At 41.7% G+C, this 15,804-nt stretch overlaps 1 protein-coding gene across 4 annotated transcripts; it reads left to right on the top strand.

The window, feature by feature from the left end:
• The first annotated feature begins 1,034 nt into the window (after positions 1-1,034).
• On the top strand, positions 1,035-14,147 carry nckipsd (NCK interacting protein with SH3 domain). Of its 4 annotated transcripts, none has more exons than XM_033627542.2 (13): positions 1,035-1,376; positions 2,306-2,418; positions 2,505-2,715; positions 5,862-5,937; positions 6,130-6,665; positions 7,530-7,700; positions 9,365-9,451; positions 9,653-9,791; positions 10,420-10,500; positions 11,221-11,349; positions 11,643-11,732; positions 11,826-11,998; positions 12,406-14,147. In XM_033627542.2, the coding sequence occupies exons 1-13, from the start codon at positions 1,206-1,208 to the stop codon at positions 12,628-12,630; spliced, it is 2,202 nt and encodes a 733-aa protein (XP_033483433.1). In that variant the 5' UTR covers positions 1,035-1,205; the 3' UTR covers positions 12,631-14,147. The 4 variants fall into 4 exon arrangements, with proteins under 4 accessions (XP_033483433.1, XP_033483432.1, XP_033483436.1 ...); XM_033627541.2 differs by having other exon boundaries at positions 1,036-1,376; positions 6,127-6,665; XM_033627545.2 differs by having other exon boundaries at positions 1,068-1,376; positions 2,505-2,694.
• Positions 14,148-15,804: the final 1,657 nt, after the last annotated feature.

The raw sequence follows: 15,804 nt of genomic DNA, 5'->3' as shown, positions 1-15,804 counted from the left end.
ACCGCTACCACCAATGTCTCCTCCATTGTTTACCAACTGTGACCACAACAGAAGGCCCTCCTCTCAAATCATCCGACTGGACAATGGGAAAAAAGGTGAGAAAAAAAAAAGATGACATGGGGCGTTTTTCCGCTCTGAGTTGAAGTTTTTTCAACTCAAGGAGTGCAGAGCACTCTGGCAAAAATGCCAGGCACCTACAACTCTGAAATGCAAGGTGCGTTGCAACACAAAAACAGCGAGCAAAAAGCTTTGTTCTCATTAAAAACAATTACAGAAAGGCACCTCCAGCTGCTAAAATGCTTTCTGTGTGATCAGGGCCTTGATCTGTATTTGCTTTTCAGGTAGGTGAGGGAGAAAATTCCACTTTCATGAAGATAAATTGTTGCAAAAGGCAAAATATGTTGGTTTCATGTTAATTTGTATTTTTAGACATTTTAGTTTTTTGAAAATAAATAAGTAATTAAAAACAAAGCTTGTGCAGCCACTCTCCCCCTGGGAGTCCTCAACCCCCTGTTGAAGACCCAGGATTCACAGAGAGACTAATGTATACTTCCTGTATAAAAAAAAACAAAACATTGATTTTGGGAATGATATGGTTTATTTGCGTTGTTTACAGATGCTGTCATAAGTGCAGTGTGACTGAATGAGTTTCCACACAGTCAGATGCATTATATTATTCACCATGATTACCATAATCATCTATGTGCAGTGTATGATCAGTAGTTTTAAGATACAAGGGACTGATACTAAATGTTAATAACTAATTTAGTCATGAACCCATCTTCAAAGAATTACACAATTTGACATATCTGGTGGTAATCAAAGCTGTCATGAAAAATAATGTTTTTTTAATCATGTTTTTATTATATATTTTATGACATCTTGTGATGATGCAGCAGTAATCACACTAGTTTCAGGACCACCGGTCGAGTGACGACTCTCTCTGCCTTCGATTAAAATGCCTGGGGGGCGTGTTCATGGAGCAGCAGCGCCCCCTGCGGTGTTCACTGGCAACACTCACGGGTCAGATGATCCGAGCTACATTGTAAATAGTCAGCGGCGATCCTTCACCGGGGCCATGCCTTCATAGACTCTTTAAATCACCTCCAACAGAGCAGATAGCCACACTCGGAGACTCCTTATCTTCTGACACCAGCTCTGTAGCTGTTTCGGGCCATTTCGGTGTGTTAAAGTGTTTGTAAAGTATGTACCGGTCTCTGTACGCTTTCCGATCCGCGGAGCCCAACTCGCTGCACTTCGCGGCCGGAGAAAGCTTCCTAATCCTGGAGAGGAGCAACAAACACTGGTGGCTGGGGTCCCGCTGCAGCTCGGGGGAAACCGGCTACATCCCATCATCATACATCGAGAAAATACAGGTGAAGCACCGAGCTGTGACCTGGATGTTTTTCCTCTTATTGTCTGAGTGAATGCAAGCGGTGAGCATGTCACATCACATCCCGGGGTGAGGTGAAATCCAGTGAATGCGCAGAAACGTTGAGGGTTGAGCTGATGGCATTGGCACAGACAGATCCCGTGTTACTGTACTACATGTAATGCAGCGCAGGCCACGTTGAAGCTTACTGCTGGTCATTGTCAGGGAGAAAATGCGCGCTTGCAGAAGAGCCCATGAATTATTGGAAAGGTTGTAAATGTGGGGATATGGCCTTCTGTACTGCAGCTGCTTACTGCGACAGACGGGAGGTGGAGGATAGGACAGGAGAGGAGTCAGGAGAGGATGGGGTATGACAGGATGGGATGATGTAGGAGAGGATATGAGACAGGACAGATCCAAGGATCAAAGATCAGCAAGACACGAAGCCATTGTTTCTGCAGGGATTAAACTCACATGCTCCATCCTGTAACTATATCTCTATTTTATTATCAAGAATATTTTCTTTACTGTTATTAGAAGTACTGCTCCCTTCTTCATTATTTCTCTTAGTCACACCCACATGTACTCTGCAGTCAGGAGACTCCTCTTTCCAAACACCCAGGCTTACAGTGAACTAGTCAGAGCACGCATTTAGTCAGATCACACACTCACACACTGGCAGGATAGGAATGCTCTCTCCTGTTCTTAATGACATTGGCTGTGGAGGTTTGATGAGCCCAAATGTGAGGCCTCACTGAGCACGTGTGTCACTGGTTAAAAGGCTGTTTGTTAGATAATCGCCCTAGTTTGTCTCTGCCTGGAGTCACACACGCCCCCGAGCCACAAGTCTGATCCTTTTTGTTTAAAGTTTAATAATTATGTTGATGAATATTTAATTTATAGCCTATTTTTTTCTCTCGTTCTCTCTGGCAGGCTCCAGAGCAGGATGAGGTGTTGCAGTCTATTGACAGAGCAATCGAAGGAATCCACAATGTGGCCTTAAAGAACGGAGGCAAATACAACCTGGAGCAGAGGGATGTTCTACAGTGAGTCCAAATAAACATGATAAAACTATATTAATTCTGAAATGTTTTGTATTCTGCATGTGAATCATTATTCTCTCCCGTTGTAGAAAGTTGATCCATCACAGAAAGGAGACACTCGCACGACGAAGCTCATCGTCCCCCGCCAACAAACAAGGCCTCCCATCTTCCAGCAGTGAAATATCTCTCAGTCAAACTCCTCCTCCACCCAACGGCCTTAACCGAGAGTATGGACGACAGGGGAGCGTGCCGCTGTCAGGAAGCATGGACAGTATGCAGGTAGAACAGAGCTTTTATCAGGTAACTCGCTTGTACAGTACGCAATTAAATGTCTTATTTGAAGCCACAGAGGAGGTTAAAATATGCAGGGTTTTAAATTTAACCTCCTGAGACCCTGTGTCCTCATATGAGGACGTCATATTTTGGGTTTACTTGACCTAATACTTCATTCTACTGAACTTAGACCTGTTGTCCTCGTTCGTGGACCTTTTTTTGTGCCATCTAGTGGTAGTAAGAGCACAATACACTAATCCATGTAAAAACAAGATGGCAGCCATCTCTGCCAAGTCAGTCTGCAGCTGATCCAGACACAAAAGTGGACAAGGTCCAAAACCTGATCACATGTTATGGTTGAAACTTATTTATTTATGATTAATAATGTTTATATTATATATATATTATTGGGAACAAATTTGACCAATTTTAGCAACAGTAACAAGATAAGACACTGTTAATTAGGAAGTACTCGTTTGAAGACACTGGGATTTGATTATCGTCTAGTTTGAGGACATTGAGACGTAATTATCATTGAAAATGTTTAGTTTTTTATACTTATCAAGTCCTACTGATCTCAAATAGCTAGGAGAAATTAAAAATGCATACCAAACCAAAGGTCAGGTTTCAGGAGGATATTGAAAGGCTATATACATCTTTTGATACTGACTTACTGACTAAAAAAATTAAGCATCTTGAAGGAATACTTTATCCCCCTAACTCAGGGGTAGGCAACCTACAGCTTGGGATCCACATGTGGCTGTGTTGAACCTCTGCATTGGCTCCCTGTGGCTTTGACAAAGAATTATGTGGAAATGAATAAAAAAGTCTAAGCCTAAAGTGATTATTGCCCTCTACAACTGTAACAACGTGTAGCCTATACATCGAATTAAGAAATGTTTTAACATTTCATCAACTAAAATGTGAGTTATACGTCTACGACCTGGTGCTTTTTCCTCTAAATTTTGCTAACCTTCAGTAGCAGTGGCCTGGAGTCTCTGTAGCATGGCTAGCTATGGATTCCAAATCCTAAAAAGGAAAAACCTTGGAGGAAAATAGAGGATTTAATAGTGTGTGGACAGATTCATTTGCTTTCACCACCAACACTGCAAATTTAAAATACTAAGTAGTCATAAACAGCTGACTGCAGAGTAGTTACCTTGTATTAATGAATGCTCATTAAGACCTGTTTGCAATTTAGACTTAATAGGCTGTTAAATAATAGTTAAAAAATAGATTTTTTTTTCTTTTGGCCAATAATGGCTCTTTTAATAGTAACGTTTGCCGCCCCCTGCCCTAAATGATCATTAGTCAGTCACACAGCCGTCTTATGTTGAATTAATAAAGAAAACGTAGTTTTTCTTGCGTGCCTCCACAGTGAAGGAAGAATCTGAAAAGGGCAAAAATTGTTGATGAATTGTAGTCATACAACAGCAAAACTGTATCAAAACATCAGTTTACAAACTCATACAAAATTCATGCAGTGTAATCCAAGTCTCATTTATCCAGTCATATGTAAAGTATTTCACAAACACATGCATTTTTGCTTAAACCTTATTATATAAAACACTTCACGCACTGATGAGTCGTGCACCTGCAGAAGTGTTTTAAATAGCAAGGTGGTGGTTAATAGACATACAAATGATCACTTCCTTTGAGACCCACTTCTGGTTTTTATAACTTTCACATTGTGGGTTTGAACCTATCGTTATTATTATCTCTGTCTCTTCTACCTCACTCTTTCTTTATTCTTCTTCCTGTAAAGCACTTTCTCCTCCTTGCAGTGCAGTTTGTTTGTAGGTGTAACTCATTAATGATCATTTTATGAACATGCTCGAGGCTGCCAAACATTAATCACCACTAATCTGCTTTGATCTTCTACCTTGCAGATATTTGCAACTATGGGTTGCTACCTAATCAGTTAATCCATGTACAGGTCATAAACACGGCTCGTCTTTAGGATTAAAGTTTCTGTTCAGGCTTTATTGATAAAAAACAATATCAGGAGTGTCAGAAATGTTACAGAATAGATCCTGAGAGATGTTAAACCATCCTGATGTTACCTGGGAAAGCTTCTCTGACAGCAGAGAGAAATGTGCTCATGTTGAGCAGACACACACCCACAATATGCCCTTGCTTATCCCTTCAACAATGCTCATTGTATAAAAAGAACACACAAGTAAAAACAAACTCATCCAAGACAGAAAATAGTCCCAGTTAAAGTTACATCATAGGTATAAAACATATAAAATATAGAATAAAATAAATTACTGTACATAAAGAATTGTGATAGACAGGAGTGCAGTTATCACAAATGAATAAGCAAATGAATGTAAACAGGACTGTAGTGAATGTATATGTTTACTGAGAAGTAATATGAAAACAGTGACAATATAAAGGTCAAGTGACATTAAGTGGTGAGCTTAGTTCAGGTTCCACACAGTTTAATACATTCAGCATCATACTTGCATTTGGCTCCGTCGTCGAGCTAGTTTGCTGTCTCTGTCAAGTATCTGTCAGTTAGTCACTCACTCTACAGCAGGAAACCACACTTAAACTTAAAACTCTGTGCTGGAAATTCACTGTACTTGACACGTTTGCGAGTCACTTTGCGGTCCATTCAGAATGGGCCTGTGACCCACAACACAACCCATCAGATGGGAACCACTGCTGAAAGTATCGGCTAAAATAACCCTGTACCAAGTCATATCGAAACCTCTCCAGTCAAACAATACCTACATTTGATCCTTTTTGTACCCAGATCAAGAAAAACAATGACTATTCGTATGTTTTTGCTTGCAGTCAGTCACTGCAGGCGTTCTTTGATTAAATGTGATGTGTAATTGGTCCACTACAGCAGCAGCTACAACCCACCACACAGTTGAGTGTGGTGTATTTGACAGAGTTTGCAGTCAGTAGTTTGAACACTTTCACAATGTATTCTTGTGAAAGTCACTTGGATGGGAAGGAGTGGTGACATTTTACGCAACTGAATGATTCCACTTACATGAAGGGTATTGAATGAGGTAGAAATGAAAGGTATCTCATGACGCACTCTATTGACATTGGTGTCACTTTAAGGATTTTAAACGATACCCAGCTCAATGGATGAGCTGTCCCTGAGCCTAGTGGCGTGGGATAATCAATTTCCTCTCCTGCCTCCCCTCCTGCAGGTGCCTCCTCAACCTCGACGTGCGGCCCCAATCACCCCACCTCCCCCTGAGAAACAGCGAAACAGCCGGCGTCCAGGTAAGAACTCAGAAAGCAGCACTGTGGATGCATTTTTCTGCTCAGTGTTTTATTTCAGTCTCACAGATTACAGCGAGGCGGTTTTGCTGCTGCTCTCAGTTCTGCGTTTCACAAACACTCTATTCTTAGTCAGGTCGTTCCTGTTCACTCTCCTCTCTGTAACTGGAGCTCTTTCTCTCCTTCTGTCAGCAGAGCCGGAGGTCCCCTCCAGAACGTCCTCTCTCCCTCCGTCCCCTGCCACCTCCCTCTCGATCAGCACCACCTCTTTAGAGTCCGGCTCCTCCCACTCACCGGTCTCCTCTGAGGTCAGCATACCAAGTGTTTCTAGCACCCCCCCTCCTCCTGTGCCATCCCGTGTGAAGCCCACTGCACCGCCGCCTCCCTCCAACTCCCCTCCTCAGCCTGCTCCCGCAAAGAAGAGCCCGGCTCCACAGCCTCCCCAGCCCACCCCTCCTCCCTCGCAGCCCGCTGTGGTGGAGCAGCCGGAGAGTGAATGGCCTGTTGCCCCCCCGTCTGTCGCTGAAAGCCCTCCTGGCAGCCCCACTACCTCTGAGCCGGTTCCCATGACTATCGGGGCTGAACTGATCGAGCTGGTGCGGAAGAACACTGGCCTGAGTTATGAGCTGTCCAGGGTCGCCGTGGGCGTGGTGGTCGGCCATCTGCAGACGGCCTTACCTCAGGCCTCCTCTGATTTGGAGCAAGTTCTCCTCTCGCTGGTGGAGAGCAAGGTCAGATTTGTTTTCATTACATCATGTGGATCCAGCATCCTGGAGCCCCGCCAGCTTAAAGGAGAATACCGGTGTCGGTTAGAGTTACAGCTCAGTCTGCATTTAGCTGACATTTCTCAGAGTTGTTTTGAGGCGCAGGGGACAGTACTCACAGTGTCACTCACTTGTTTCCTGTTTTTAAACACAAGCTTGACCAAGCTTGAAATGAAATGCTGATTCTTTCCTGGCAGACATTTGTGTTTCTTCCTGTGTGTATAAGATGGTTAATAGTAGCATGGGTGTCATGTAAACCCCAACAGCATTTGTTGAAAGCTTTTGGCTGCGTCCTGTATTTAAATGGTGACACGTGCGTGCACTCCGACCCTGCTTATCCAATTATAAAGGCTGAGATACTCTGTATCATCAGTGTTTTGTTAAGCCCTTGCTGAGTGTTCTCTTTCTAAAAACACACTGAAGAGACCTTTAATAGACCCCAAAGAGTTTTAAACAAAACCAAATGAGGATCAGATGATTTTTAAGCCTGTGTATGTTTTTTTTAATACTTTAAAACGATTGAAAGAATAGCTTCTTCTGAGGTTTTTATATTTTCAACTGTGCTGCCTGCATGCAGACACCTAATGTAAAGCAAAGAAGCATCCAATATGACCCCAGTGTCACCCTACTCAATATTTTATATTATCAGCGGATGAAATTACTATTTCTAATGTGAAAGAGATCATTCATAGTGTTGAACCCAAAGGAAATTATCGCCAGACTTAAGCTGAGCAGTTACATTTCTGTGTCAGAGAATAAAAATGTTCCTCTGTACTAGTATTTCAAGTTGTCACAGAAACAGGTGTGTCATGCTGTTTTCTGTGTCTGCAGGATCTGAGCGCAGCGCTGCCGCAGGGCCAGGTGTGTCACGATGAACAGAGGCTGGAGGTGATCTTCAGCGACCTTGCTCGCCATCGGGACGATTCTCAGCAGCGGAGCTGGGCGCTCCATGAAGACCACGCTCTCATCGCTTGCTACCTCGAGGAGCTGCTGAAGATTCTGGTACGATGCAAGGAGCTGGTGACCTCCTGTAAACTCTCATGTCTGTAACAGTCTGCAGAGTGCCTGTTTTCTGCAGTGTGAGAGGATGTGACTGAAGCCCTGACTGACTGTGTCACACGTGTAAAAATGGATTTCACTTATAGTTGTGTCTGTCAGTCATAATGTAGCCCTTTTTTGCAAAATGCTTCACAGTAAAAGCATTAAAGGGTGAGTTCAGTATTTTTCACCCTGGACCTTATTTTCCCATGTTTTTGTGTCTAAGTGACTCATGAGAAGAACAACTTATTAAAACTACCCCAGCACTGAGCGAGAGGGCTGCAACCAGCAGCCACGAAATAGGCTGCAATGTAATATTAATCAGCAATTGAGCACCATCAATGTACGTCTGCTAAAAGTGCTTGTTTTTGCCACTGACAAGCTCAGATTACTATTCTAAGTGCATGCCAGCTTATGGAAAGGTTCCCTACACAGATAGACCTTTTTGTCAAAGAGTAAGATCCTTTTTCTTTAACCAGGAACAGCCCCAAAATCGACATCGCCCAATCCCGTGAAACCCACCGAGACTCCATTCAAATATACAGTCACTTTAGCGTGTATAGAAGCAGCATAATTTCCGATTTAACTGGGAGAATTGGGGGTTTATTTCCACCAAACCAGAGTTGGTGATTGTTGGAACAGTGGAAAGACAAACCAAGGAGGTTTTTGTGTGTTTTGTTTTGTTTCTGCAGGCTATAAATGAAGTGTGTTTTATGATGATAAAATTACTGTTTATTTGAATGGAGTCTGGTGGGTTTCATGTTTGCAATTTAGGGGCTGTTCCTTGTGAAACAAAAAGGTTCTTACTATTAAACAAAAAGGTCTAACTCAGTAGGGATCCTTTCCAAAATGTTTTTTGACACGGTCAGTGGCAAAAACAAACACTTTTAGTAGATGTAAATTCACAGTGCAAACATGCCCCGGGTGGTGACATTGCAGCCTGTTGTCTCCCTCAGTACTGGTCCAGTTTTAAAAAACAGTTTTTTGCTTTCATCACTTAGACACAAAAACACAGGAAAATAGGGTCCAGGTTGAAAAATACTGAACTTGCCCTTTAAATATCGAACAAACAGGACAGTGACAAACACATGAAAAACCAAATAAACTTAACAAAACAGGAATAACATTAAAAAATCAAAATGATACAACGTTAAAATGCACAGTAATGTGTTTAAGTGTGGGTGTGACAGTTTCCAGTAAGAGCTGGAAAAATCAACACATATTTAAAGTCAGGCAAGAGTTTCTGAGTTGATGTCACTGCTTTATCCTCATAGTTGTGAAATGAAAAGTTTTCTCCTGGGATGAGTCTGTGATGTGGCCGCAGGACGCGTCCAGCTGTCGTGCTGTAAATACCAGACATGTTTGATGGGATCAGACCGGCTCAGACGACTTTACAAATCCAACAGTGAGGTTAAAGACTGAATCTGTAAACTCTCCAGGCTGCCAAATATTCTTTGTTGGCAGTTTGTCCTGAACCCCAGGGATGGGATGTCCAGATGAGTTGCTCACAGGCTCCATAATCCTCTGGTGTCTCCAGGGACCACAACTGTCCAACAGATTAGGAAGTTAGAGTTATGATGTTATCATATCATCGTCTGTTACAACTAAAAGCTGTGTTTTATTTTCAGACTGATGCAGATCCAGAGGTGTGCAAGAGGATGTGCAAGGCCAACGACTATGAGAACGTGCTGTCTCAGGTTTCATACTATCAGATGGTAAGACGTTATAATAACAGCCTTTTTATTTTGGACACACGGAACTTGAAACTAATCTGTATTCCAGAAAAACTACATGCCTTTTTTTAATCAGGATTAGTTCTGTAAAGATAGTGGGTTGTGTAATCACAGTGTTGCTGAGCACGTTCAGTTTACATTTATTCAGTGGCAGCTCATCTTTGCCATCATGTGACCGTGCAGGAGCATCGTGTGTCTCTGAGACTGCTGCTCCTCAAAGTGTTCGGGGCCATGTGCAGCCTGGATGCTTCTCTCATCTCAACCCTCCTCAACTCCATCCTCCCCATGGAGCTGGCCAGGGACCTACAGACTGACACGCAAGGTGACTATATTTACTTTTCACTATCTCTTGCTCATCTATAGCGTTTCCTAAGCTTAAAGGAACATTATGTAAGACTTAGGGGGATTTAGTGGCATCTAGTGGTGAGGATTGCACATTGCAACCAGAAACTTCTCCCAGTTAGAATTCCTTCAAGGTTTGGTGTTTAGGAGGTTTTTACCAGGGGCTGAATTATCTGCAGAGGTCTCTTCCTCTCCTAAATAAAACGGCCCTGATGTTTTACCCCAGTAAAAACACAGTTTCACATTGCAAATTAGTATTCTTCCAGCACTGGTCGTTGCAGATCGGCTGTTAACTACATTGGCTGATGCAAAAATGTGAATGGCCCCATCTAGAGCCAGTGTTTGGTTTGTCCGTTTGCACCATTGTAGAAACATGGTGGTGCAACATGGCGATCTCTGTAGACGAGGACCCGCTCCCTAGATATAAATAACTCAGTCTAAACTAAAGAAAACACGACAACTCTTATTTTCAGGTGATTATACACTAAAGAAAACATGCTTACTTATATTGTATTCCATTTCCACCAGTATTCCCCCGCTAAACTCTACACACTGGACCTTTAATATGATCACAATGACACTTTCTCTGTCTGCTTTTCTTTCCTCAGAGCACCAGAAGATGTGTTACACAGCTTTGGTTCTTACTATGATCTTCTCAATGGGCGAACAGGTGCCATATCATCACTACGGTATGTATGTGTAAAGCTACTGTGTTATATTTTCACCTCCGCATGTAACCACAGATGATACATAAAGATGATGGCGCACTTTAGAATCATTTCCTGTATCTATGGCATGTTGATTTTGCCACTGCCCCGCCCCTTTTTGGAGACTAGCAGTGGTCTTTTCTCCTCAATGAGAGAAGTGATCATAACACAGATTATGACTGATTCTTTCGCCTCATAGTCACTGAAGTAAATGTTGTACCCATTTTTCATAAGCCACGATTCTTCTAAACATTCTGAAACTAAAATGGCATTTTTCAGACAGACTTATCAGATAAAAATGACTTTGTTTGAGACGTGTCTTTGTCTCAGCAACACATTCCTGCGAAATCTGACAACAGCTAACCTGACCTTGTACTCAGCTGATATCAGACATTCAGCTAGCAGATAAAAACAAGCGGCCAAATAAGGAACAATGTTAAATTTGGACTGTGTCTAGTGTTGTATTGTTTTGAATGTTTTCATCCATCCACATAATTTTCACAACACTTCAGAACAAGGTGGAGGGAGGCAGGGGAGAAACGGACATGACCACTTAGGAGACAGGAAGTGTATACTATTTACCAGTGGTGCAGCTTGTAATGCGTCATCTTTTCTTATAAAGCATCTTTGATACAATGTTAAACATCTGTAATTAAGGGATAATGTGTTCTTTATTTAAGACATGATCCTTCTTGCTTTCAGAACACTTAAATGCTGACTTTGTCCAGTTTCTGCTGGGTGTGGTGGAGGACGGGCTTCCCTCTGATCCCACAGAACAGCTGCCTGACATCTTCCTCAACCTCCTGCTGGCCTTCAACCTGCACCACACAAGTGAGAACAGCCGCCATTGACTCATTTCACAGCAGATATTTTGACTTCTCAAAGCAGGAAACGCACAGCAGAAGTATAAATAGTAGGAATAAATAGATGGTTCCATTTCTGTAGACCAGTTTCAGGGTTGCAGTGTTGTGCACGCTGGCTCGCTGACATGAGTTACAAGACGACTTAAATGCAGCAGAGCCATCATTGATGTTAATAGTAACGCCTGTGCGTTTCCTGTAATGCTACACTGCTTCTATTGTTTCACTATAAGGACTTTTTTGTGTCTTGTCTGTGTCACCCAGCACCCAGCAGCAATGTGATCATGCAGGAGCTGAAGAAGAAAAATGTCAAGATCCTGTCAGAGAAAGTGCTGCTGCTTCTCAACAGAGGCGGTAAAACACCATTTGTCATGTTTCTCATTTTGCATATAAATCTGTTTTCTGTCTACTGACGTCACGCCTCACTCTTTACCCGCTCCTCTCCAGACGACCCTGTGTGTATGTTCAAACACACCCCACCTGCACCGCACTCAGTGCTCAAGTTTCTGCAGGATGTTTTCGCCAACCGAGAGACCGCCGACATCTTCTACCGCACTGACATGATGGTGATGATCGACATAGCTGTTAGACAAATATCTGACCTTTCACCTGGAGACAAGGTGAGACCTGGAGACGCTGCACAGCTACTGATTGTTCTCTGGCTTTAAAGGAATAGTTTCACATTTTGTCTCAGCTTTCTTATGCCTCCACGTAGGTGATAGCCATGGCTGGAGGTATTATGCTTGTGGTTTGTATGTCCGTCTGTCCCATTCTCATGAATGCGATATTTCAAGAACACCTTGACAGAGTTTCGTTAACATCTAATCAGACTCAAGAATGAACTGATATATAATTCATATGTAATGGAACGATGTAAGAGAGGTACAGATCTTTTTATCATACTTTGGCAAGAGGGCGAATAAGCATTTATCCTAAAATGTCAAATTGTTTCTTTACTGATACCTGCTAAATCAACAACTTGTCACCATGTCTGATTGTTCTCTCTTCTCTTGCCCTCCCTGTGAAGCTGAGGATGGAGTACCTCTCCCTCATGCACTCCATTATTCGCTCGACGGACTACCTCGAGCACCAGCACCGCCTGTCTGACCTGCAGGGGGTGCTGCAGAGGATTCTCAGGGAGGAGGAAGATCCAGGAGAGGATGAAGGGAGCGCCACAGCCAAACAGATGGATAAGCTAATCGTACAGCAGATCTACAAGGAGTTCCCACAGATCTGTGAGAACCAGGACTAACCGTATCAGTATCACGCTCACACACTGTAGTCTGCTCCCATCTGCTGCAGGGAGGTACAATAAAGCTTGAAAGAGGAAGACCTGGCGTTTGATGGGACGTCCTGTATTCTGTGCCAGCCTGTGCTGAGAGAAGCTAATCAAAGTTTGCCAATGTTTTCTTGGACTTGTAGTCCAGAGCTGCAGCACGCGTGTGATGTTGATTTCAGAGATTTACCTTGTTTTTCACAGCTTTTCCCTTCTCAATTGATTTTTTTTCTTTTGTTCTTCAAGGAGGGAAAATACGACAAATGCACAAAAACACTTTTAGGTTTCGTCAAACTTGGAGATTAAAAGTAGCCAAAATATAGGCCAAACCTTGGAGCTGTCTCACAGTGAATTCTCAGCAATAATAACCTTAAAAACACACACGATGTAACTGTATGTGCTCACAGTATTATGAATTTAAAGTAATAACAATCCCAACTAAAGCTTATTCCAACCAAATCATCTTTAACCAAATTTTCTTTAGAGCAAATAAAAGGTCGTGAGTGACAGATCTGAAGTCGTGTTACAGATAAAGGTGCCATTATTTGAACTGTTGTGGGAATACTTTATGTGCTTCCCTTGTAGTGGGACCAAACTACTGTGTGTTACTGCAAGCATTATGTTCTTAATAGAGTATAATACTCAAAAAAAGCTGACTTCCTGTTTCATTCACCCCCTCATTCAGTATATTTAGAGCCGAAGTCGAGTAGAGCGAGCTGAACGAGTTTACTGTTTTAGTGAGGAGGAAAAAAAAAGCACACTCTGACTGGTGTGTTGTCATTACCAAGCCTTTAGCTGAGCAACCTGCTGCTACATATTGAGTCTCTCCTGTGTTCTCAGTCTGGTACTCTTCTCTCTTTACTGCTTTTCAAACACATCGAGATGTTTGCTCTGTACTTACATATGCAAAGCTCCGAAAGCATCAACTGTTTACAGATTAATGTCTGTTCTCTGCGTTCACATTCAAACTAACTGTGCTGCAATAACGCTTTCTACAGCAACCTGTAGTATCGCTGTAACATACTGAGTCTTGGCTTTCTGGAGGGGAAATGTTCTGCAGTTATTACTTAAGATAATACATTAGTCAGTGTTGTTGATTTCCACTTATTATTTGATGGTCCTACTGAAAGTCAATGGAGAGGGAATACAGGGCATTTCTTTTATCTCCTCGTGGTTTTAATATTTTAACAGCAACATGTACTTTTCCTTGTTTCCTCCCCTGTGATGTCGTGATCAATGTTCTCCCATCTTACACTTTAACATATCTGTTTTTGTCCCTGGCATGGCCTCCCCGTCTGGAGATGGTAGAATCCAGAAGTGGTATCAGTTTTTAGTTGATGTCCGAGTGTTCGTTCATTGATTCTCTGTGTGTCTGTTTACAGCGTGTGTGTGAGAGAGGTGAGCGTCTCTTCTTTCCAGGATTAACATTGTCTGCAAAAGTGCTGCGACCATGTTATAATAAAACTAATAAAGCTATATTTTAACAGTGGAAATGGTCAGAGTGGTTGTTGAATATATAACAGTACATTTTGGTGACTTTTACTGTTACAGTCACTGTTTTTTGTGTTACTGTTGGCAGCAGAGAGACGTAGCTGAGTGTGTCCAGCAAGTCTGAAGCTGCCCATAGAAAACACATATTTAACTAATTCTCAGTGTTCCTTCAAAACCCCTTTCCTATGGGTATGTTTGTGTGTTGCTTTTCTTGTAAACCTTTGGTTTATATCCAGCACTGTAAGCTATATATTCATTTATTGTATCAATGATAAAAAGGAAATCCTCCTGACACCCTGTGTCCTCATATGAGGACATCACATTTTTGGTTATTGACCTTACACTTCATTCTACCTAAGACCTGTTGTCCTCGTTTGTGGACACTTTTTGTGCCATCTAGTGGTAGTAAAAGCAAAGTACACTAATCCATGTGAAAACAAGTTGGCAGCCATCTCTGCCAAGTCAGTCTGCAGCCTATCCTGACACAAAAGAGGACAAGGTCTAAAACCTGATCACATTTTATGGTTGAAACGTGTTAATGTATGATTACTAATGTTTGTAGTTTGACATGGCAACAAATTTGACTAATTTTAGCAACAGTAACAAGATAAGATGCTGTTAATTAGGAAATACTCATTTGAGGACAGTGGGACTTTATTATCATTGACAATGTTTTGTTTATTATACTTATCGGGTCCTACTGATCACAAATATCTAGGAGAAATTAAAAATGCATACAAAAAAGTTCGGGTCTCAGGAGGATATGGTAAACTCATCAGTGGTGTAGGGTAGTTATGATGGGCCCCTGTGCACGCTATTGTGCACATATCGTCCCGGTATATGATCAGAGACCTGACATTGGATAACATCAAGATACATATTACCCAGCGATCATCATTGCAGTTGTATAAGACAAAAAATACCAAAGCAAACAGGAAATTAGTAATTTAATAATTGTAACTGTTGATTCATAGTTATAGAATAAGCATGTGATTTTGTTATAGATGCGACTGACTATTTTACAAAAAATTTTTTAAAAAAACATGACAGAGATGGGTTTGCCTTTTTTGAGGGCATATATCACAAATGGCACTGTTTTTAATTTAATGAGAGTTCCTCTTTGAACACAGGCATATTTTCAAGGTGGAATCACTCATAAGGACCCATTCTCTACCCAACACATTGTTGGAGGTTTCACTCTCTCTATGGGCCCCCCCACCACACGGCCCTCGGTGCAACCACACTGCCTACACTGTCTCTATTGACGCTCCTGAAACTCATATTGTAATATTGAAATTTATTAATCACAGAAAGAAAGAAAAAAAAGATTTAAGACGCATTAAACTGAACACTGAATGCAGGTGAAATTTAAAGACGTACAAGATGTTTTATATTATATAACAATCTTACGCTATCTTTCCTCTTCATCCTCTTCCTCTAAACATGCATTGATAGGTGTTCAATTGATTTAAAAAATGACTTATCTTTATGTGATATTATAACTTTTATATGGATTTTTTTTAACATAAACAAAGAATTTAACTAGGCTATTATTATTCATTTGAATTTTACATCAGCACATAATTGAACAGATGATATAATAAACCAGATCGTTTTGTTTACGTGTATTATTGATAGGGTTGTTTTTTCACATTTGTT

The sequence above is a fragment of the Epinephelus lanceolatus genome, chromosome 1 (assembly GCF_041903045.1).
Source record: "Epinephelus lanceolatus isolate andai-2023 chromosome 1, ASM4190304v1, whole genome shotgun sequence".
Classification (NCBI taxonomy): domain Eukaryota; kingdom Metazoa; phylum Chordata; class Actinopteri; order Perciformes; family Serranidae; genus Epinephelus; species Epinephelus lanceolatus.
The sequence above is the reverse complement of the archived record's forward strand: the minus strand, read 5'-3'. Positions and strand labels throughout refer to the sequence as shown.